Source organism: Symsagittifera roscoffensis, chromosome 1 (assembly GCF_963678635.1).
Source record: "Symsagittifera roscoffensis chromosome 1, txSymRosc1.1, whole genome shotgun sequence".
NCBI classification, from domain to species: domain Eukaryota; kingdom Metazoa; phylum Xenacoelomorpha; order Acoela; family Convolutidae; genus Symsagittifera; species Symsagittifera roscoffensis.
This window is the reverse complement of record NC_087062.1, coordinates 20,492,111-20,515,125: the sequence shown is the minus strand read 5'-3', so window position 1 is coordinate 20,515,125 and position 23,015 is coordinate 20,492,111. Positions and strand designations below refer to the sequence as shown.

The 23,015-nt window shown below is 35.3% G+C and overlaps 1 protein-coding gene across 5 annotated transcripts; it reads right to left on the bottom strand.

The window, feature by feature from the left end:
• Positions 1-771: 771 nt before the first annotated feature.
• LOC134855388 (uncharacterized) lies at positions 772-22,352 on the bottom strand. 5 transcript variants are annotated; one of them, XM_063871904.1, is made up of 7 exons: positions 22,152-22,352; positions 21,644-21,872; positions 16,831-17,922; positions 6,477-6,629; positions 5,871-6,019; positions 5,277-5,351; positions 772-1,034 (listed from the first exon to the last, which is right to left on the bottom strand). In XM_063871904.1, the coding sequence occupies exons 3-7, from the start codon at positions 16,943-16,945 to the stop codon at positions 858-860; spliced, it is 669 nt and encodes a 222-aa protein (XP_063727974.1). In that variant the 5' UTR covers positions 16,946-17,922; positions 21,644-21,872; positions 22,152-22,352; the 3' UTR covers positions 772-857. The 5 variants fall into 5 exon arrangements, with proteins under 5 accessions (XP_063727974.1, XP_063727966.1, XP_063727997.1 ...); XM_063871896.1 differs by lacking the exon at positions 22,152-22,352 and adding an exon at positions 21,965-22,085; XM_063871927.1 differs by lacking the exon at positions 21,644-21,872.
• Between the last annotated feature and the right edge of the window lie 663 nt (positions 22,353-23,015).

Below are 23,015 nucleotides of genomic sequence, written 5' to 3'. Positions count from 1 at the left end.
ACGAACAGACGGTGTACCGTGTCTGAAATTACTCTATAAGTGAGCCAACCCGGATATAAACTCACAATTGTGATTTCGATGACAACACACGAACTATCATTACTTCTTATAGCAAAATACGCCTAGGATTAAAAAAATAAATTGAACGAGCGACGAAATTTTGGTATATGATTGGCTCTCGATAAAAGTTCAATTTCATATATTTATTAAATCTACATATAATGGAGTTTTCATTTCTTAATTTGATAAGGGTTTCGAATTGCAAATCAGGATTTATATGATTTTAATGGAACATGAAATAACTATTGACTGTGGCTCTTTTATGGGTCCTTTGCAAGTATCCCAAGATAAATCACATTTTAGCACAAGATCATTACCTTTTTAAATTAATATATTTTGGAGTCAAACTTGATCTTTTGACCCTTTTCCAGTCCCCCTTTAATATTTTTCTAAAAATTGATTTAGGAAAGCCGATTTGAAAAGTCTTTTGATGCTCTAAACGGTAATAATTAACACGTCAGCGCAAAAAAGTGACAAAATATGAAATATGTTACCTGTAAAATACCGTTTGAACAATCTTTATGTGATTTTACGAGGGGAGTGGGAAACTTGAAAAGAGCCGAGTGAGAAACTTGAAAAATTCCCCCCTCCTCCTGCTATTTACAAGTGAAATTTCTTTTCACATTCTCCAATTGTCATGAAATATGGCATGCCGACTAATTAATTAGGCCATGACAAATACATGTTTAATTTTCGATTTGAACCCCTCATTGCACCGCAAAACTGATCTTATGAGAGGTGGGAGAGTAAAGGAAAAAGAGCCACAGTTTTTTAAGATAATCTGAAATTCAGTCGTCTCATGTGTGGAGGAAGCGTGGAGATAGAAGATAGGATATGAGGCTTGTTGAGAGAAAAACGGAGAGCGGCAGAGAGGACGAGGGTGGGGGAGGGGAGAGGTTGCACCAATCTGTCGAACAACACCTCACCCCGCAGTTTGTATCCGACGTCGAACATTGGCTGTTATGAGAGCAGATCTGAAATGAAAAATATATAAGCTCTCTGCTAGTGCTACAAAAAGATTCTTTGAGAGCTCCGGTGTAAAAATTAAGTATAAGCACCGCTCTTACTCTGTTCTGTTATTAATAAACTGACTGAAATATATAATTATTGATTAAATGCACATCATCGGTTGTACGTTAAGCGGCAAAAATCTTCCTATGTTTTTCCGAGCGAAAAAAATCGTGGATTCTTTCCTGTTGTGTCATTAAACGCCACTATTTTTGCAAAATCAAGTTTGTTTTCCCAGTCAATAATCATATAAAACTGTTTTCAACCTGCGTGCCTTACAAAAAGTGATGTATAAAACACCTCATATATAAAATTATAGTTTAGCAATTAAAAAGCACCAGCTTGAGCAGACTATGAAGGCTATTCAGCCTGTTTATAGCGCCACAAATGATTTTCGCAATTCTTGATAAATGACTTTTTGAATCATTTAAGATGAAAATGAATACTTGTTGCTTTTGATACTGTAAAACTACATAAAAAATTGAAGTAAAAATGACAAACAATGGTCTAATTTTCAAACAAAATTATTTTTTTTTAATTTTCAAACAAAACAGACACAAAAAAAGTTGTTTTAATACTAGTGGTAAGTTTTTAACAACAGACAGAACAGAAATTTTGTCAATCAAAAATTTTCGATGAAAAATTCTAAGCCATCCATAAAGATATCTCTTAAATTCAACAAAGTCAAGAAGAATCGGTTTCATTCAAATCAAAACTCCTGGAAAAGATGTTGATTAAGGAAGTTGTTGATTCTCATACACATGTTGCTCAAATCACGAATCAATTTGTTCATTTAGTCATGTAATTTATTTCTGACATCTTTGAACTTTTTCCGTTTAAAAATGATTCGTTTGAACAAACTCTGCTGAGGTTGTGAAGCGTTGAACATGGCTGTTTTGCAATGCCAAAAACCAAAAAACCTCGTGGCACATAGGTTGCATAAGTTGCTTCAAAGTTTGCAGTAACAACTTTTTGAATTGTGTTGTCATAAATTGGTGCACTAGAAAATTGAAAAATATATATTACATTTCATTAAGAGCAACATTAGGTTTCAAAAAATGAAACGGTTTTGTCAGTAATTACACCTAAGTTTTTGACTTCTAGTATTACTTTTTTTCCAGAATATGATTTTTTTAAATTTGCGGAAAAATTGTGTTTTTCTTGTAATCAGAAAAAATTTTCAATCAACGCCATCTGTTTTGGTTTCTTTGTAAGGTAATTTTTCATGTTCTGCTTGTTTTGAAAATCCTAACTTATGCTTTTTATTTAGCAAACAAAAATTTTTTTGAAATTTCTACTGTTTCAAACAAACAATTTTTTAGTGTAGGAAAAAATTTGGGCCAAATACTGATCCTCGTGGGACTCCTGTTTCGTCATTTCTCAGATTTGACGAGCAACTTGTTTTCTATCAAAACAGAAAATCATTAGGAGTGGTTGAGTAACCCTTGTATTCGACAATTTGCAAGTAAATTAGAATAAGCAACTGTACCAAAAGCCTTGGACATGCCTTATTACACACAATTTGTAAACTGTCTTCTGTATTTGCACTCAAAAGTATCTTCTGATAGATCTGCTAATAGGCGAAAGCTTTAGAATTTTTGCTTCTTTAACTATATTGTTTGACCGTTATAAAATCACTTTTGGTAAGTTTTTTTCATCAAACTTTTTTGCATAATTTACTAAAAATTTAATGAAAAAAAAATGGCGAGAAGTCGTCCATGGTTCCTACAGGCTAATAAATGCAATTTTTAGATAAAATTATAACTTTTGCAATTTTTGGATAGTGTGTTTAGACCAATCACAAGAAATCACAAATATTGTCAAAAATTTTTGCCAGTTTTAGACAATTGCCACGAAACAAAGAGATAATCATCGAAACATCATTTATCGGTTATGCTTTTTATCTATCGCGTCCTCTGCTGACTGCTCCTCGTTTATCGGATTTTAAAAATTAAAATACATTTTTTTTGGTTTTGCACAGATCTTTCACAATTTAGACTTTTTCAGTCTTCTTAACGAATCTGCTGTTTTTCAGACTTCGATTTTGTTTTGCGAATTTTTTTCAAAATTTCCAGTTTTTTTCCATTTCCATCGTCAATCCAGACGTTGTCAAAGGTTTTTTTATATGTTTGATTGAGTAAATGAAAATAAAATTTTTCTTTTAGTGGTTTGTTTATAGACTTGAGTTCTGTTCTGTTCTGCATTTCAGAGCCAAAACCCAAAATGATTTTTTTCTAAGAAAAATATTGAGGCATTAATTAAACTCTGTATTGTTTTGTTTTCAATGAAACAGTCTTTTAAAATTTGTTTCGATAATTGCGTTTGCATCATAGATTGATTCCAAAAGGTTTAACCAAAAACACACATGGTTGTCAGAAATCCCATTTTACTGAAACTGTAATTTGCAATCACAAATAGCAAACAAAAATATCCTACTTAGGTCTAAAAGAGAACTACTAGCTTCAATTTATGCGGATTACTAGTTTTCTAGAGGCAATAAGGAAATTTATAAAACTTCACTCGATCAACCATAGTATGAGAAGTTCTCACATTTCAATCTCTATATTCAGATCTCCTCATATGATACGCTTCATTTTCACATACAATCAGTAATAATACTGCTCGTATCAGGGCAAAGCTTTGAATTTTCCGACTGATTTTTAAGGTTTATTCTATGAAAATTATCCCCAACACGCCATTTAAAGTACAAACAAATTTCGCTCCTTGTAACAAATCAGTTATGGCAAAGAAGTTACTCTCAACCAATTTGGAACAATTTCTAAGACGGATTAAATATCGCTTACGCCTTAATAGCGCGAAATATATCGCGCGTTAATTGTCCCAAATTGGCCAAAATGGCAATCTTTAAACTCCCATAACTTTACAAAAGCAGTTACCAGATTTTGCAGTTATTTCTTAAACTTCTTTTGTGCAAATCATGTTGATCTTTTTTCCTTTTAACTCCGTTTCTAGCCTGGGTTGCAACACCCACTCATCTTCTCTTTGCAGAAAAAGTTTCAGTTTGGAATCAAAAACTATTAACTGGGTTGTTTTTTCAACTTCCTGGATGACGTTGCTCAACGCAATAAAAACTGCTGTTCTGACGCAGTTTCTGGCACAGCGTTTCATAAAAGTAATTAAAGAAAACAGAAAACAAAACTTTAGTTTCTTGACGAAAAAAAACCGAATGAACTTTGCTGTCTATGATAATTTTGCTAATATTTAGAATCATAACACAAATCCTAGTCGTTTGAAAAAACTAACTACCTTTCAAATATTTTGGTTTTTTTCCTAATGCACCGTTTTGTGTTACAATGGTTTTCTTGATTCTGTTCTAAATAATGATTCTTTTTAACTTTTGGGACATATTTTTTTATTTTAAATTTTTTGTCGAGACCAAAGGGATCTAAAGCATGATTTGATTAGACCGTGTGAACCATTGACACACAATTAGACCGAATTTTTGATGTCAAATGGACTGATTGCAATTTTTGAAATCTAAATACATACCCACGACCTTGACCTGGTTGACTGAGTTGATTGATACAAACTAGATGTTGCAAAAAAAATTTCTAATAAATTAAAATGTTTTGATTGGGATTTTAAGAAACTAATCATATGTCTAACTCGAATGAAAAAAATTTTGCAAAAGGAGTTAAATTTTTTTTTTGAAAAAAAATGTTCTAACATTGGAAACAAAGTAAGAACAACTAATTGTTTTTGTTTGAAAATCATCGATAGTAATAAACGAATCTAAAATGATATTCAAGAGTAAGCAGGAGGATGAAAAATCTTGAATTGCTTCAGGAGCCCCAAAATTATTGTTCAGCTTTTTTAGAATTCAAAATCATAGAAGAAACACTTTCATTAACAGTTTTGATGGACTAGGTTAAAGTTGGGCAGAAACACTCATTCGAGTTCATATAGTATTATCCCGATTGTTCCAGAAAATTTGCCAGAAAGAAACAAAGCGTCAATTTTTGCGCCAATGGTCTCAATGAGTTTCATGATTGTTTTCTAATTTAGTTTCTGTTCAAATTGTTTTTTTTATGATCCCGTGACAAGACTCGTGGACCAAAAGTTTAAGAGTTTGATACCGCGTGAGCTAAATAAATCCAGTGCCAATTTTCGAACTGAATGAGACTACAAAAGCCCGAACATAAAACCTTCACTTTGAACAAATTAACTTCATTTATTGAAAATTTTACCTCATTTCCTCTGCGGGGTTGGCAACCTCTGTGTGTGAAGCTCATTTCTGTTCCGTACATCGTATACGTCTTCACCTATAGAAATTAAGAGCCAATATAAAACCTTGCAAGCAGTATTTTAAGCAGTGGTAGGGTCTTACTTTGTACACAGTTGGATTAGTCATCACATCGGATTTTGGAGTTTGTTTTTGGTGGCATTAATAAGTGGCCGAGAGGAAGAAAGGCACTTACTCGCCCCTAGAAGTTAATGGTACCGCAACAACTCGCAAGAAAAGACAACTCGCAAACGCCTGAAACTTTTGTTTTGATTACTATCGGTTAAGCTTTTCAGAGGAAGCTTTCGGCAAGTCTCATTGCACGACCCTTCTCCTCTCCTCCAATCATCACAACCCCCTTTCTCCGCACGCTACTTGTTTTGAAAAATTTTGGCTTTTCGCTGAATTTATTCATTTTGGCTAAATTTATGCGGAAGTAATTTTTTTGCAACTTCGGCGACATAAGTTTTCACGCATGTTTATTTGTGAACACTTTGTTAACTGCTTTAAAATAGATTTTGTTTTTATTAAAAATGAGTTTTCACGAATGTGTTCATACGTAGCATTCTCCGTCGCATTTTGCACTGGCGTATTGTTGTTGTTGTTTCTGTGAGTGGGGGGAGGAGTAGAGGGCCTGGTTGATTGACACATTGCCCACAACACAACTGCTAGAGGGGTCACTGCTCACACACGCGAAACAGTTGATTGCTGCAAACACACATCAAACACACAGCCACGCCCACTTTTTCAAACAAAAGGAAGACAAAAGGTATTTACACATGGTTTGTAATCTCAAATGGACTCGGGTGAATTTGAAGCGGTTTAATTTGAAGCGAATTATGACACTATTGTCCGAAAAATCACTTGGCTTGTAGAGTTCAATACGGTTACATGGGCTTGTAGAGTTCAATACGGTTACATGGGCTTGTAGTTTAAGATAACCAAAAAATGTATTGTGTTTATTCCCTTTTTTCAGATTTTTTTTCAGCAAAACTTGTTAACTTCATAAAACCTCTTGGTTAGTAAAACATGTCTAGGAATGATATATAAACATATATCATAAAACATGATACTCTCGAAAGCATTTTAGTTTCTGAAAAGTAAATGTACTTATGGTCCAAACACACATTCTTCGACAAGAATCTCGAAGACAGCAGTGACTCACTTTTTAGCACTGGCACTGGTCTGGTTTTCTCTCGATTATCCCTGTACGCCTCCATGATGTTGTCGTAGTGTTGACCATATGTCGGGTAGAAGGTGTCGCCGTAATCTGGTGGCGCAAACAGTGTCTTGCTGTTAGATGTCAGAGATCGCATACCTAAGATTAAGACAAAAGTGGCATTGTGGCATTGATTGAGGCGCAGTATGTTAGCTCCCACGTCAACCACATGATGGCAAGGGTTTGTTAATGCCTATGTAGCACTATCTCAAATTCAAGGGCCCAACTTTAATTTTTAATGTTTGTACAGAGTTTTGGTCGATTATTTTTTTCGATACTATATTTTTAATTAACCTTTCTTTTAATTAGATATATCGCAGTTAAAATAGTATTCTGAAAAATCAATGATTTTCCACCTAAATTAATTCGATGGATTATTTTGTTAATTGATGCTGTTTTATTGTGAATTGTATAAAATCTTTTTTGGAATTATGCAACTGCAAATTACTAGTCTCAATAGTTAAGCTTTGTATGAATTAAGCTTATCAACTTCAGTTATTTTGCGTCTGCAGTTTTATTGCAAACTGAAATGATTATAACCTTTTTTAAAATTTGTTAACTTTCAAGCTTTCCTAGTTTTTTTTTAAATCACTTCTTCTTTCCCTTGCGGTGATTCTTTGCAGAGTTGACGTTTGAAAACAAGCTGTTTCGCACAAGGCTAAAATTTGGTAAATTTTATTTCAAATTGAAACTTCCGTAAAAGTTTACAATCACTCAATGGGCTGTAGTGCAAACACCCGAAGTATCAAACATCCACTAGCTCTAACATCCAAACTAAAATGACGATGTACTCAACATTATGGCCTAAAAAAAGTTCTCTTAATCGGTTTTTAATTTAGAAAAACTGAGCTCTATTATATTGGCTGTGGGATGTCAACCGACAGACTCTTAAATAGTAAAAAAAGGTGTGTAATAATATGAATTGAAAGAGAATTAACCAAGAAGTGTTCTGTATCTTTCACAAAAAAAAAACAAGAGACTGATTTATTCATACAACACCAAGTCACTTAAACGGTCGTCTGGTACCGACCTTGATATCAAACAGCAACACCAAGTTCACTCACTTGAACACTATGACCTTTAGCAACGACACAATAACATAAAGACCTTTTCATTAGGGGTGGCGCTCCTGCCGTACCACACTTCCCTTTCAAAAACTTCTGATCATCAGAAATTATAAATCATAAATTCAAAACGAAGTTTAAAATATGAGTTTTGAATGTTTTAGTCTTAGCTAGTTCTTCAACTTCTGAGTCTGTACTTTGCTCTTTTTGAACACTTTCATTTTCCTTCTCGGAGACGGAGACGATGACAACTCTGCTGCCGACACTGAGACCGTTAACCCACCGGAAAATCCTGGCCTTGACGCTTCTGATACCTATTTTTACCGCATGACGTATGGGACTGCCATAAAATTGTGTCTGCTTCTTACTACGTCCTGAGGTTCGCGAGGACGATGACTCATTCCCATCTTGCTCAGCCGTAGTATCTGGTGTAAATTTAAGCGGGGTATCTGCCGATTTGTTAGGGCTGGTTTCCGGAGTTGATTTTACAACAGTTAGTGGGCAGGACTGCGGCGTAACGCTCGATTCTACCACCTGGTGGTCTTACGAGTATACCGGCATTAATCCAGCTGCACCAGAAACTACCTCTGCACCAGGTTGTATGGTAACTCTCCTGGTCTTATTGTACCTCTCGTTATCAACCTTGATTAAAATTGGGACTGCTTTAGGAACTGATGGTTGGACGACTGGTGAAGAGCTTGCAACTGGAGGGTCGATGACTCCTCCAGAACTCGACGACGACCTCGTTAGGTCCACTATTGGGATTGAAGCTCTAGAAGTCTGGATTGGGTGCTGATTTTGTTTACACCGGGTGCGATCGTACACCGGGTGCGATTGAATGGAAACCGCCGGCACTGCCAACTTTGTCGAGACTGACAACTGTCTCGGGTGCGCTTGAGCCCTGGAACCAACAGTTCGTCCGACGAGGAAGATGATGAGAACTTCCTTTGTCTTTTCATTTTTTTCCCGGTTACTGGCTTGCTGGGTCCTTGCCGAACTGAAACTTGTGAATTGTTCAACCTTAAAGGAATATCATTTTTCCTAATAACTTTTCCCGTATCTGTAAAATAAGTTGAAGTAGTAACTTTAACAGTTCTATCCCAGTAACGTTTAAGTAGTTGTTTCCCTGACTTGGAATTTGCGATTGCCCTGAATACTTCAATTGAATTTGGATTAGATAAGAGCAATGACTCTAGTTTGCATTTGGCGTTAGATTTTGGTGAATCCATAGCGTCTTGTCTCAGAGTTCCAGTTGTTAAACTTTTTCTCAGCGAAGCCGGTAGAAGTTGATTTCTCTCTGTTAGCGTGCGGAGAGCTCGGTTGCTTTTTTTCAAGAGTCAGATTCTTTTTCCAAATCATCCACTCATTCGCTGATTTGGCGAGCTGTTCCAGAGATCTGTAGTAGGGTGTATTTCGATCTGAGCGGTCCACCTTAGGAGAGATACCTCGGCTTTGGTAGCCCTTCCTAACTACTTTGTTGCGAGGCCTGCTGTCGCTCAACTCTCTTCTGTGCTTCGCCGTTAGGTGATCTCTTTCCAAGTTTTGCTCGTCTAAAATTAACTTAAATTTTAAATTGTCGGTCGCTAGCGACCATTCAGAATTCAGTTTCTTGCCAAAATTAAATTCGAAAGGAATAGACCTGTAACTGAATTTTTTCATATCCGAAGATCTTCGACTATCATTTTTGGAGCCAATTGAATATCTGGTGAATTATCCTCCAATTGTAACGTTCCCAATTTCCTTTTAATCATCTGAATTGTACGCTCTACCAATCCACAACAGCGGTGACCTCCGACCGAGGAGAAAATGTGTCTGATTCCTTTTGATATGCAAAATTGATCTACTGCCTTACTTTTAAAACCAAAATATTGGTCCGTTCTGATTGTCTTAGGAATACTATGCGTAAAAATATGGTTTTCCAAGATTTTGTTGGCATTGCAGACGAATATTTAGAATAACAGTCAGTAGCTACCAGGACACTTGGTTACCTACACCATCTGATATTGTGCCCGTTATAGTCTAGCTGAAATTCCTCATTGAAAGCATTTAGTAGAGGAAAAGACTTGTACATTCTAAAAGGACCTAATGGTTTAAGTTTTTATCGAAATTTGTGCATTTTCTGCAATTCTTCCAAAGATTGACAATGTCTCTGTGGATCCTCGGCCATCGCAAATTTTGGGCCGTGTCCACCATCGCCTCTTGGCCAGGGTGATAACGGTGTAAGCGTGAGAGGAGTGCCCGTTGAAGACAACTCGGAATCGCCATTCTGTCATCAATGGTTATGCAGCCGTCCACCACCGCTGCCGAGTCCCAAAAGGTCTTGATGTAGGGGGTCTACTCTGGCAAAGCCTTCGTAGTCCTTGTTTCTTATTGCAATTTTCATCAGTCTTAGCGTTGCATCTTCGTCTGTTAGCTCGCTGAGGATGTCTGCGTCTAGAATGCCTATCAATCCCGGAAGTGACTTTTGGTCTTTGGCGACTATTCTTTGTCGGATGGAAACTCGACTCACATGTTTCATCGCTCGTCTTGGTTTGATTATTCTTTGTTTCCGGAAGTTTGCAATTATGGTGGCCTATTTGGTTCGTCAGATTTCTCCTGCTTCTGCTGACGAGAATTTTTTGGGTCTCTTTGCCCTCTGTCTGCGAATCGGTCTTGAACGACTGAGCAAAATTCTGTTGAGAAGCGCGAATTCGTTCAATAATCTTCTGAAGCTTTCATCCATTATGGGATCTTCCAAAGCATTCGACATATCAAAAAATGGAAAGATTTTTACAAGTTATTGATCCGCTGGTGACTGAATGATATTGACAATTGGGCACAGAAAATATTAATGTTCTAAAAATAGATACAGGAGAAGACTGGGTTTTTTTACAGGAAATGCGAGAATTCTCAGGAAATCTGCCGGAACATTGAGTACGATATCTCGGATCTGATTGGTTCCCGTTTTTGCATAAATTAACTTCGCTTTCTCTCGGAGGATGTATTTTATATAGATTTCTTCAATCAGATTGGTTCTGATTGGATCTGATCTGTACATAAACTACCTGCATCCTCACGTGGCGAGCAACCATATTACCGTTTACTCGATAGTGATTGGCTAGATTCTGTGCATAAATTAGTGACGCCCTCTCGCGGTTTGCATCTATAGATAAGTTTACTGAGCTGTGATTGGTTGAGGTTTGTGCATAAATTAGTGGCGCCCTCTCGCAGTATGTATCTATAATTAGCCCTCTTTTCTGAATGGATAAAAATATTGGATAAAATCCTGTCGCCCTCTAGTGGATTTATTTAATTGTTGGAATTCTTGGTCTGAAAATACCAATCTATGTGCAAGATATTGTTTGTTACAAAGGATGCTTTTTGATACCTCCTGATTAAAAACTAGACTAGGAACATAATTAAACTATTTGTAAAGCTTTTCGATTTTTGGGCAAGCAGAAAAGAAATTTTGAATCGACCTAACAACGAATTGTTCATCGAAATTTGATGGTTGGGGAGCTTCAAATATTGGGTGACGAGAAAAATAATCGACTATACCTAGTTTTGTTCCGCAATATGTGTAACTTTGAAATCGAATCGTAATAGTCTGTCTGCCCATCTGGTCAGTCGAGACTGATAGGATTTATTAACCTCTGTTTGACTGAAAAGCTGATATAATGGCTTTCTGGTCGGTTATATCTCAAATCTGTTCCCCAATAAATAGTTCCAGAAATGTTCGCATGACCATACTATAGCAAGTAATTCTAATTTATTAGTGCTGTATTTCTTTTCCTGAGCATTCAAAAATCTAGAAGCAAATGAATGATATTGAAAACCAGGAACCATCTGGTAATTCTTGTTCTAAGGCTGCACCTAGTCCGCTGTTACTAGCGTCGCTTTTCACCCTGAAATTCCTCTATGGGTCGTAATGATACATTTTTGTGATGTTTGAAGTTAGTTTGAGTGTGTCTTCGAAAGCCTTTTGTTGTTCTGCTCTCCACACGAGTTTTTGTTTATTGCTCATTTTTAACGAAGGTCTGAACTGTTCGGTCAGAAAATGAAGGTTGGGTAAGAAATTCTGTAGGTGGTTGAGGACTCCCATAAAGGAACGACGTTGTTTCAAAGTGTGGGGTGATTTAAGTTCTCAATTAGCCTGTACTTTTGAGAACTTTGGTTTGTACCCAGTTTCGCAAATGTCAGAACCTAACCATGATATCCATTTACAGAAAACTCACACTTTGATGATGTTAGAGCGAAGCCTTCTCCGTTTAATTTATGGAAGACGTTTTTGACGATCCGGTTGTGGTTTTTAATAGATCCTTTGGAAACAATTAGAATATCGTCAAGAAAACAAATGACTTCCTTGATATTTTGAAGAGTGTTGTCCATAGCCTTCTGAAATTCTTTGTGCATGTCTGTAAGGCCATAAAATCCAGTTTTAAAATGATAGGTATCGGTTGATTCTCCGCATACGATACTAAAATTGCAGTGACTACTGATAAGTTCGCTGAGTAAAAGTTGACTAAAAACGTATTTTAGGTCAAGAGATGTAAACCAAACTTTGCCCGGAACATCCGCATTGATGATTTGCGCGGCAATGTCCAATTATTCCAGAGGTTTAGGCATTTGGTGTTGGTTTTGAATATCTGGGCGTTCATCGGCTATGCGTCCATTGCTAGTTTTATGGAGCCGTCTTTTTTTTAGCTGTAATAACTACCGCTGCTACAAATTGATCGCTAGTACATTTATTCAGTTTTACGATATGTCCTTCTTTGATGAGGTTCTTGATTTGGGTGCCTACTTTGTTTTGGATATAAATTGGTACACTCCGACCCTTTTCTTGCATCGCGACCAAAGGGTCGTTGAATACCGAAATTACCCGGTGGTTTTCGATCTGCCCTGTCTGGTAAATACATCTTTGAACTTCTCCATAAAATACTTTCGCCACCTGTCTGATTAAGATGAAAGAAATGAAATTTCGTTAATGGGAATTGATCCTGATTGGGTGGTTTGTACACCCAAAGCACTTTGAAGGTCGAGACCTAATAGGCATCCAGTGCGATTTTCTGAAACCAGAAGCTTCGCTGAGTTGATCTGCCATCCTAGTGAAGAAACTTCGGCGATTACAGTTCCAAATAATTTGATAGTTCTTCTATTGTAATCTACATAATGACTGTCGATAGCAATTTCAGAAAATGCCAATAGTTGTACATTTGCGCCCGATTTGACCAGTATATCTGCGGTTTTCTTGATAATGAAATATGCTGGGCTACCCGTGTCTACAGTGGCCCTAAAAGTGTTTTGTTGACTCTCAGTGTAACCTGTTTGCATCTGATTTTCCCAGTAGCAGATTTGATGACTTCTAGTTTTTTGACTGAATATTCGAGTTTTTGTTTCTGATGGGTAGTTACGTCCCTTGGTGAGATGTTCAGAACCAAATATTCCGGCTCGCTGTCCGAAGTAATGAAATCGCTTTCCTCTTCTGTTGCGATTTCAGAGTCATCATCCACTACTCCTACGTTGCCTCTGGAATTGCAGCATCTGGTAAAATGGCCTTTCTTATTACAAATCTTACATGTCGCGTTCTCTGCCGGGCATCAGATTTTATAGTTTATGGAGAATTCCTTGCCACAAAAATAACATGGTTTGCTTCCTCTTTGTTGGTTTTGATTTTGCCGGTTGTTGAGTTTTCCTCTGGAATTTTGTGCTCGGTTTGTTCTATTCTGGATATTGTTCTTTCGCTGAACTGATAGGGTTGATTTTGTTGGGTGTTGTAGAGATTTACCCTCTCAATGATGTAGTTTTTGTCTCTATTGAATAGTGTCTCGCAATGATTGTAGAAGTCGCGGAAATTGATCGTTGCGATATCTACAGGAGCATGATTTTGTAAGAATCTTTTCTTACCTTCTGTCTCAAAAGAGAAGAATAGCCGCGATTTGATCCTTTGGTCCGCCTCATGGAAGAATACGTTTGGGCCAAATTTTGTTCCATTTTTTCTCCTTTCATCAATGAATTCGTTTGTTTTGCGGATTTCGGCTTGATCTCTTGCGATGCAGTTGTTTTCTTCTATTTGGGCTTCTGAATCTCCCTTTCTTTCTGGTCGCGGAGGGAGATCGTCAGACACTTCTACTGGGTCACTCAGTAAAATGTTGGCGTTAGAATGTTCTATTAATTTTACAACTAAAAAAAGTGACCAATCCACGACTCCCAAGGAAATAAAGGCTACGTTGTGGTTTTAGAGCAGTTCGGTCCTCGCCGACCAAAATTGCTGGCTGCGCCATGTAGGATGTCAACCGAGGTACTCTTAATTAGTAAAACAAGATGTGTAATATTATAAATTGAAATAGAATTAACCAAGAAGTGTTCTGTATCTTTCACAAAAAAAAACAAAAGAGTGATTCATTCATAAACCTTTAGCAATAACACAATAACATAAAGACCTTTTCACCAGACGACCTTGATCAAGTCACTTACACGGTCGTCTGGTACCGACCTTGATATCAAACACTAACACCAAATTCACTCTCTCTAATACTATGACTTTTAGCAACAACACTATAACATAATGACCTTATCATTGGGGGCGGCCCTCCTGCCGTATCACACTTCCCCCATTATGTCCAAATTGAAAAAAAAAGTTCTCTTAATCGGTTTTTAATTTAGAAAAAAAGTGAGCTGAATTATAATGGCAAACGAGAATTTCAGTGAATTGCTTGAATCTGTTGTTATTTGATAAAAACTTTTTCTGGTTCAAATCTGGACGATTTCGCCGTGGCTTGTAATTAAATTTTGAGCAAAAAAGCATCTCTAAATGAAACGGTGGAAACCCCACCTTCTCCCTTAATTTTGCAAATTGTCGAACCTTTGCACTAGTAAAGCTCTTTGTTGGTTATTTGCACTTTTTTTACTTTTTGAATGTTTAATGAGCTAAACTAACATTTTACATTATCGTTCGAAGTAGGCAATCTTATTGAGAAATTTTTTTGGTTTCTCTTGCAACTGTTTGGTCTAGAAGTTATTCAACAGTTCCTGTTTTTGATTCAGTTTTCGAAGAAGGTGTTGAAATACTTGTGCTAGGATGGTTTTTTCTTCAGAATTTTTAACTAGCCATTTTGATCGGATTTCTTATACCATCTAAGAGCTTGCGAATAAGCTCATGTTATTTTAGGCATTGTTGCACTTTTATAATTCTAGTATAATTTTTTTTCTTCGATTTTTCAGTTTTTGAATTTCAATCGAAACAAATATGGGCGAAAGTTTCTGCGCAGCAACCTGTCAACCTTGCAGTTTGATAATTCAGAAGGTATAGCAAAAGATTTTTTTAAAATTGTCATATTAAACAACGGTCTTGTCGTTGTTGTAACAACCAAACTTCCCATTTCCGCCCCATTTTAAAAACTTCAATGAAAATTTACAGGAGGTGAAATTTAGTATAATACCAAATACATTTTCGTTGTCAATCGGGTTCCACGAAAAACAAAAACTCTGTGTCGAAAAATGGGTCCGAATATTTTGGGCTTTTTGGTTGAATTAGACCGAAGTTTAGACTAATTGAGACTAATTTGAAAAACAAGTTGAAATTTATACTGCTATAGTTTTAGCGTTATTTTAGCATTCGTTACCTCTCCTCAAATTGAGTCGTTTTTACCGAAAAAAATTCAAGAAAAAAACTTTAGAACAATTGTTTCATTATTTAAAAACTATTCTTTCTTCTGGAATTTTTCTTGTTAAATCCATTCTGTTCGAAGTTCACGAGGTACTTGAACAACCATTGCCTCTTTGATGGAACAAGATTTCAGCCATTGTAAGAAGGAAACTGAACTGCAGTCATATGGCCATGGCGTTTTTTACCACGCATCTGCATGTCAAACAAAATTTTGATTTGAGCTACAGTATGATTTGAACTGCCATTTAAATCTCTCTCCTTCAATAGTTTGAAAAAAAAATTGTAAATTTTTTTGCAGAAACGTTTCACAATTGTTTCATTTGCTAGTTATTTTTTCTGCAACACGCAAGTACACAACAACATTTTCATCTAATAATCATCTAACAACCTGATGTTTGGTTCGATTAGTTTGCCTCAATTCAATTTGTAGAAAAAATGTTCAAATTGCCCCACACACTACAGGGTAGAAGGAATTTGTTAAAAAGTGCACGTTAAATATCCCAGTTTGGCCAAATGGATAATTTACAATCCACCATAACTTTACACTAATCCACATGTTGAAAAGCAAATATTTTTTTGAGCTAAGTTAATCTTTTAATAGAATAAAAACTTGATCTGGTAGACTTGCAGTTCGTTTTTTTAAACACATGAGACCGACTATTTGTCCCGATCACACGTAAAAGAGGAAAAGTTTCTATTTATTCGGTTGTGTTTTTTTTACGGAAAATAAGGCAACACAGAAAATATTGTCTGAGGTTTGTATGATATATAATTTTTAAAAGCTTGTGTTGTATTTTAAGGTGTGTTTTCTGGTTTTAAACTTTCTCGTTAAAAAAAATATGTGAATGTAATTAGTGAGCTTTTCAGCTAATAAGGTATCCCAGCAACCAATTACTAATCAAACCAATGTACAATTAGAACGGTTGAAAGTCTACAATTATATTTTATTCAGTAATTTAGTCGTTTCTCCCAACCGATTCAAGGGTGTCCCCCCAATCCAGGACCATAAATAAATGTTGGATGGAGGCGAGTGATATATCATACTGTAACCCTTTCAGTCGGTATACATCTTAAAACTGAATTTGCAAAAAAAAAATGTTTTGGGCTCGTAGAAAAAACTGTCTAATTTTTTTAAAATGTTTTTTGGTCTAATTTGGAGCGTGTGGAGTTGAATTACGCACTTATGGCTGTTAACAGCATTTATATCTGGTAAAAGACTAATAAAAGTTGTTTCATGCGTCATTTTAGTTGAACTGTTCATGAGGGGCTTCAGTTTCCAGTTCCCTCAATCCGAGAAAGCATAAATTAAGAAAAATCAAGATTCTTTTTAGTTTTGCTTTTTTAATTCTTTCGGAGCACGTTGAGCGTTTTGCCAAATTACCGCCCCTATTACTGAAAAAACTCGAGTGTCTTAAAAATAAAGGAGTGTCGTAAATGAAAATTGGCCCTTAGTTTTATCTAACAGTGAGGTTAATGTGACATATAACCTGAGTGAGTCACAAGCTACACCATGAAGTCAAGTCAGTTTACAAAGCTTTTCAAAAGTTTTCTTGTCAATGAAAAAGTTATACTATTAAGATTTTTAACTAACTTTTATCATGGCGAATCAAAACTGTGGAACATGGATTAAGGAAAGCGATGATAAAGTTGAGGACTGATAACAGCAATAATTGAGCCAACTGGGAAATAACAAAATTAATTTGCATCTTCAGCGATCAGAATATTGAGCTCAATTTAAAGCGTTTTTGAAATTGAATTTCGTTGTCAGATAGAGTAAAATAATGAAGACATAATTTTTATGTGGTTGGGAAAGTTGATTAAAAAGTAGGCGTTTTCAAGCTATTTTTGCTCTAACAGTAATTGAAAAAGAATTAAATGTTTCTTAAGTATTCAAAATGAAGGCGGAAAAGCCCCACAGTGGTCGACGATGAACTTGACTGGTATCAAATAAAATGGACTCTTGATAACAAAAATGCTTGCAGATAATTTTATCCTAATACCAATATTGGCCCTGAGAAGGTTGAAAAACCGTACCCTTAGGCTATCGTAATTGACATTCTTTGCGGGTTAATGAGGGATCGCCACGGGATAAATTGTCAAGTGGAATGACCAATTTTGAAGCTAAAAATGACCAACAAATGCAAAAACTATATGCAGATGGTACAATACGATTTATACCATTTAATTATTATGGAGTGAATCACGAAAGAAATTGAAACTAAAATGTCATAAAATTATCATTTCAGTTAATGTAATTTAATAAAAAATTTTATGCTTGAAAATGAAATTTACACTCCACTATTGCGCTGTACGTTTTTTTCAACTTTGAGCCTTTTGTTAGGAATGTTCATTAAAACTAACATAAGTTGTCACTTTTCAAGTCAGGGAACAAAATCTGGTAAATGGGGACAAATATAACTGCAAATAAGAAATAATGAAACAGAATTCTTTCATTTCAATTCTGACAAGACAAGAAGAGAGAATAAAATCTAGACAATTGGTAAATACATCGGGAATATATAATCCTTTGTTCAGAAGATATGTCAACTTTGAATTATATTTGAGCTTTTTTTGAAGCTGAAGCCGTCTTTGCTAATTCTAGTTCATAATAGTGTTAATTCTGTTATAATACACCGGAAACTGATAATTTCCAATTTAGTATGTCTCGCTGAACGCACTTCGTCTAAAAAAGAGCAAAGATTATTTCAGCAAAGTATGATCGGTTCAGAAATGTTCTCAAATACGAAAATCAAACAGACAAAAGTCTGAAATTGAATTATATTTTTCTAATTTCATCTAACAAGTTCACTTCCGAATCCAGGAAATCAAAAAAACCTAGACTTCAAGTGATTGAATTTGGAAAACGCATGAACACTTCCACTTTCATTGCTCCAGAACTGACTGAAAAGTGAAGCTGAAATTATTTCCCAAATTAGCAGCCGATTTATTTTATTTGCATATTGCAGTTTACTGTCAACTTAGAAGAAAACTTCTCCGGCTATCAGCTCTAAAACTAAAGCTAAAATGTTTTTCTTTGACTAAAGCTAAAGAACAAATTGATTTTCCGAACGCTCCCAGAGCACTATGAAAATCCTTTTTTGCCAAACAAATTTATGCAGCAGGCAAATTTTGAAAAAAAAAACAGGTCCAAAAATTGCGTTTTTCGGCGTGCGCTACCCTTCAAAATTAGTATATGTTGGTGCCCAAGGCGCCTTTAGAAAACTTTAGGGGTGGTCAGCCGAAAATGGAATAATATCAAAGTGGTAACCATTTGGTTGGTGAGGGGGTCAAATCCCTGCAAAGGAAGGGAATCTCCCAATCCCCCACCAGCTGAGTCAAATCAACGTTAGTTGGCAGCTATTTTCGTAATCAAGTCATTTGGAATAGATTTGTTTTTATCATCAGACTTTTTTGCATAGAGAAATACATGTTTTTTTTGTTCCTCGTTACATTCTAGATTAAAACCAACAGTCTATACTAGAATTAAGCCAAATCGTACCCTACCACTGAAAGATAAAAAATAAAATCAATATTTCAAGACACTGTCGCTAAGTGCCAACTGCATGAGGAAATTATCTCTCAATTTAAAATCAATTGCTTTTTTCGCATTTTCGATCCATTAAAAAATTAAATTAAGTCTTCGATGAAAATTGAAAGCCACTCAAACCTACCAATCAATGTGATCATTTTTTTGTGAAACTTAACAATCACTTATTAAAAGAACTATTGAATTTGATGAAAAGGAAACAAGTTCTTGAGACGTTTTTTGTTTTCGAAAATTAAGTATGGGTCTCAAATATAGCTTTATTGTTGCAAATTCCCAGGTTGACCACCATACAAGGAAAATGCTCGTCAAACAAATTCATACAATTATTGTATGAAAAAGTCTATTTATTCAATGACCCTACTATGGGAACGGCTCTATACGAAATTGCACGGGAATTGCATGACTATCATTTTTCTTCGACTAAAACAACTTAAACTGGAATGTGACCACGAACGAATGTTCTTTTTGAAATAAAGTTATTATAATGCTCAATTTTTGGGAAATCACCATCTTAATATTTTGTTATACAAAATTGATTCTTATGACATGATTTTAAATTTTTTGCGGCCCTGAGAGAGCTCGGAAAATCAAATTAATTTGCTTATATATATTGTGGATGAGAGTTTGAAAAGTTTTTGGAAGTTGTAGCTTGTCTCAAAAAACCGATACCTAACTATGAGCATATAACTAAAAATTAAAAGCGGTATAACGCTGCTAACTGCTCGAAAAATGGTACAGGTCATTAGAACAATACCGCTTTCAACTTTCGTAACTTCGGATGGTATTTTTTGGCGAAAACACTATACAAAAAATTCGCAACTGATTGCATAAAAAATTTTCGTAACTTTCTCAACTCGTTTTTTTTCTTCGAAATTTGGAACAACCAGATACGTACACAATCACACTGCTGTTTGTAGCTGCTTTGGTTTACACGAGACTTGCATGTTGCGGTTCGAAACGCATTAACTTGTTGCATTCAAAAGAAAAGTATGTAAAACAGCAAACTAGCAACATATGTTTTATTTGGTGCGACCACTGAAAGTGGAAGAAACTTTGCTGTTGGGTGCTTGTACGTTTTTTGGATTAAGTTTCTAATGCCATAATTCCAAAATGGTATAAAAATGAATAACTTCCCAAATGCATTAATTTCATACAACAGTTGCATTAGAAAAATCGAGAAAACTTTTTCTTGAACCATGTGGGAAAATTAGTCAAACTGCCAATTCAAATGTTGAATGACATTTTATCTTGAAAAAGTTTCAGAATTTATTATCAAAAGCGAAAAGAATAAACTTGATGTTACTGATAAGCGTCGTGTAGTGAATTTTTCTGCCAAAATTGTCGCTTAATATTTGTTTGGAAGCAATAAATTCTAAATCTTGTTCACATGTTTCGTCCGACAGAACTACCATGAAAACTTGAAATTTATGCAATTTCGGAAAAGTTTAATTTTAATGCCATTTGGGAATTATGTCATTTGGGAAGTTACCGTTTTTTGTTCCAACCATTGAAAATGGGGAGAAACTTTATCTTCGGTGTGTTCGTTTTTTTGTTTTCCATTCAAAAGTAACTACCACAAAAAATAATCGGTTTGCTTTGAGTGATATATCATTTTGAAGCCCTTTCAGTCGTGATTTGAAGAAAGTAAGGAAAAAATTCAAAAAATTGCGCTTGTCTATAAAAAATGATTTAAAAAACACTTAAGCTTTAAAAAATAATCGAATTTCTCGAAAATTATTTTGGAAGCATTAATTAGTAAACAATTAGCAATGCTAATCGGCAAACAAAATGAGGCTTTAAAAAAACGTTTACAAAAAAATAGGATAACCTTTGTTTGTTACTTGCTTTCCGAAGACAGCTGTCGACAAGTATGTTTCATTCACTGACGTTCTAGGCATTTTTAAAAATCTCTCACTGCACCACGCATGAATAAAACGGCTCATTTTTTAAAAAACTGTAAGTTGATTGTAAATGAGATGGGGTCGTGTTGGAACACTCTGTGCTAAATGCGCAGTAACATGCTCTTCTTGTTTCTTTTTGTTTTTTCCACGCAACATGAGGAACTACAGATAATGAACCATCGGAATTAGTAGAGTGATATATAATTCAAAAGCACTTTTAGCCGCGACTTGAATTAAGTGTAAAAAGACAAAAAAAGTTTTTCCATTGTTGAGAAAAGCCAGTTTGGAAAACTTATTTTTAATATTTTAGCCTAACTTCTAGCAAGCGAGCGAGCAAGCTATTCAGAGAGCAAAAAAGTCCAGTTTTGTCTTGTTTTTAACATTTGATTAGAAAAAAGTTATTGATAAAAAAGTCTGAAAATTTAAGTCAACCAAAAAAATCCAGCAAACAATTTTAAAAAAAATTTTTTTTCGAGATTTTCATTTTTTTTATATACTTTTTTTGGGTGAAAACTGTTTTGAAATATCTCTAAAAGTCACTTAATCTGTCAAATATGTCCAAGTTTCAGCCAGTCTTTAAGATCCTCTCGACACCAAAAAAAAAACGACTCGATTTGGAAAAAAAAAATCTTTTTTTTAAGTGGTTGTGTTCAGATACTTTTGGAGGCAACCAAAATTGCCTTTTGAGATCTCCTGAAGCACTGAAGATCTTATATGTCCATAATTTGCTCAATTTGTATTTCTCAACAAATCTAGTCGGTAAATTTTGAGAAGAAACTAAATGACCATAGTTAAGAGATGTAAAAGACTCGAAGACTTACAGTTTTATAAAGCGATACTAAATTGAAACAATGTAGCAGTTTTTTTGCTTCTTTCGAAAATAATTTAGCAAACATAGATCAGATATAGAACTTGGACAAAGAGTCTATAAACGTTTCTAATGGGAAATGGCTAACATGTCTGCTGCCGTGGTTTATGGGGGGATTTGAGGAGAATTAAGGAAATGCAGATAGCAGAGCTCCTAAGGCTATCAAAATAGAGGGAGAGTAACAGAAAAGAATGGATGAAAATTTGCCGCTAATTGCAGATTTGCTCTTTTTTTTCTATTTTTCCAGAGGAGATCTCTGGAGTGTGAGCCGGATTAGCTGCGGATTCCGATCAAATCGCGAACTTTCTTACAATTCCCTAAACAAAATCATACATCCATAACTTAAAGTCATGAACAAACAAAACAATAGGTATGCAGTATGCAACAAAAAACCAAAAGAAAAACTAACCATTTTCGCGATGAGTTTAAAAAGCCAATGGATTGGTTATAAACAGTGCGATGCTTGAGATGTATATGTTTAAGAATGTGTGCGTTTTTTACGGTTTTCAAGCCCGAGCAACTGTTTTTACGCTTGGTCAATTTTCAAGTAATTACATCGCCGCGATATTGAGACGATCTCACGTATTTTAACTTACATTTTCCTGCTTGAGGGAAAGAAAAGTAGAGAATAGAGATAATGTGAACAACAAAAGGTTTTTAGTTTCAAGTGAGTTGAACAGGTAGGCTGGGTTAAAGGAAGCCCATTTGTAGGGAGGTGTTAGCGATCTAGCGAAAATTATATTTAGTAAAATATGATAGCAAAAGTGGTCCTGTGGTGGAAAAATTTTAACACACTTCATTTGAGGAGCATTAGTGACTTAAATGCAGTTGAACATCGTTGAGCGTCTTTTGCGTAAATTACCCGATAAGAACAAGTGCGATTAGCATAACCGGTCTGAAAGCTCTGTTTTTGCTTAAAGTGCTATTCAAAAGGGTATTTATTGCATCTAGTACTTTCACTGTGCGCAGTTTATGAATTAAGCGCGGATCCTCCGCATTTTCAGGCGATTAAGTTTCAGTTGCATTTTTTTGTTCCAGATCTGGAGGCATGCTAAGTTTCAATAACTAGAATGGTAAAAATTATTTTTCTTAACATGAGTGGTAAAATTTTTATATTAAAAACTTCTTCCATTACAAAAAAATCATCAGAATGATTCAAAAGTACATCCATAGATTAAAGATACGAATAAAGCATATTCTGTAGAAGCAAATTCTGCTTTGAAAATTTCTGCTATTTGAAAATTTTGGACAAACTCTTCTGTTAAATGATCCCGGGGCTATAATGGACTCAAATGAGGAAATAGGTTGGAGGGAGGGGGCTGAAAATTTGAAGATGGATTGAAGTTGAAGATGAGCGGATATTTGTTACATTGCAATTATAGATTTGCCACTATTTGACAGGGCTAAATTATATTATCACACTTTAACTGATTAAGATGTGGGTAGGTTTAAAATTGACA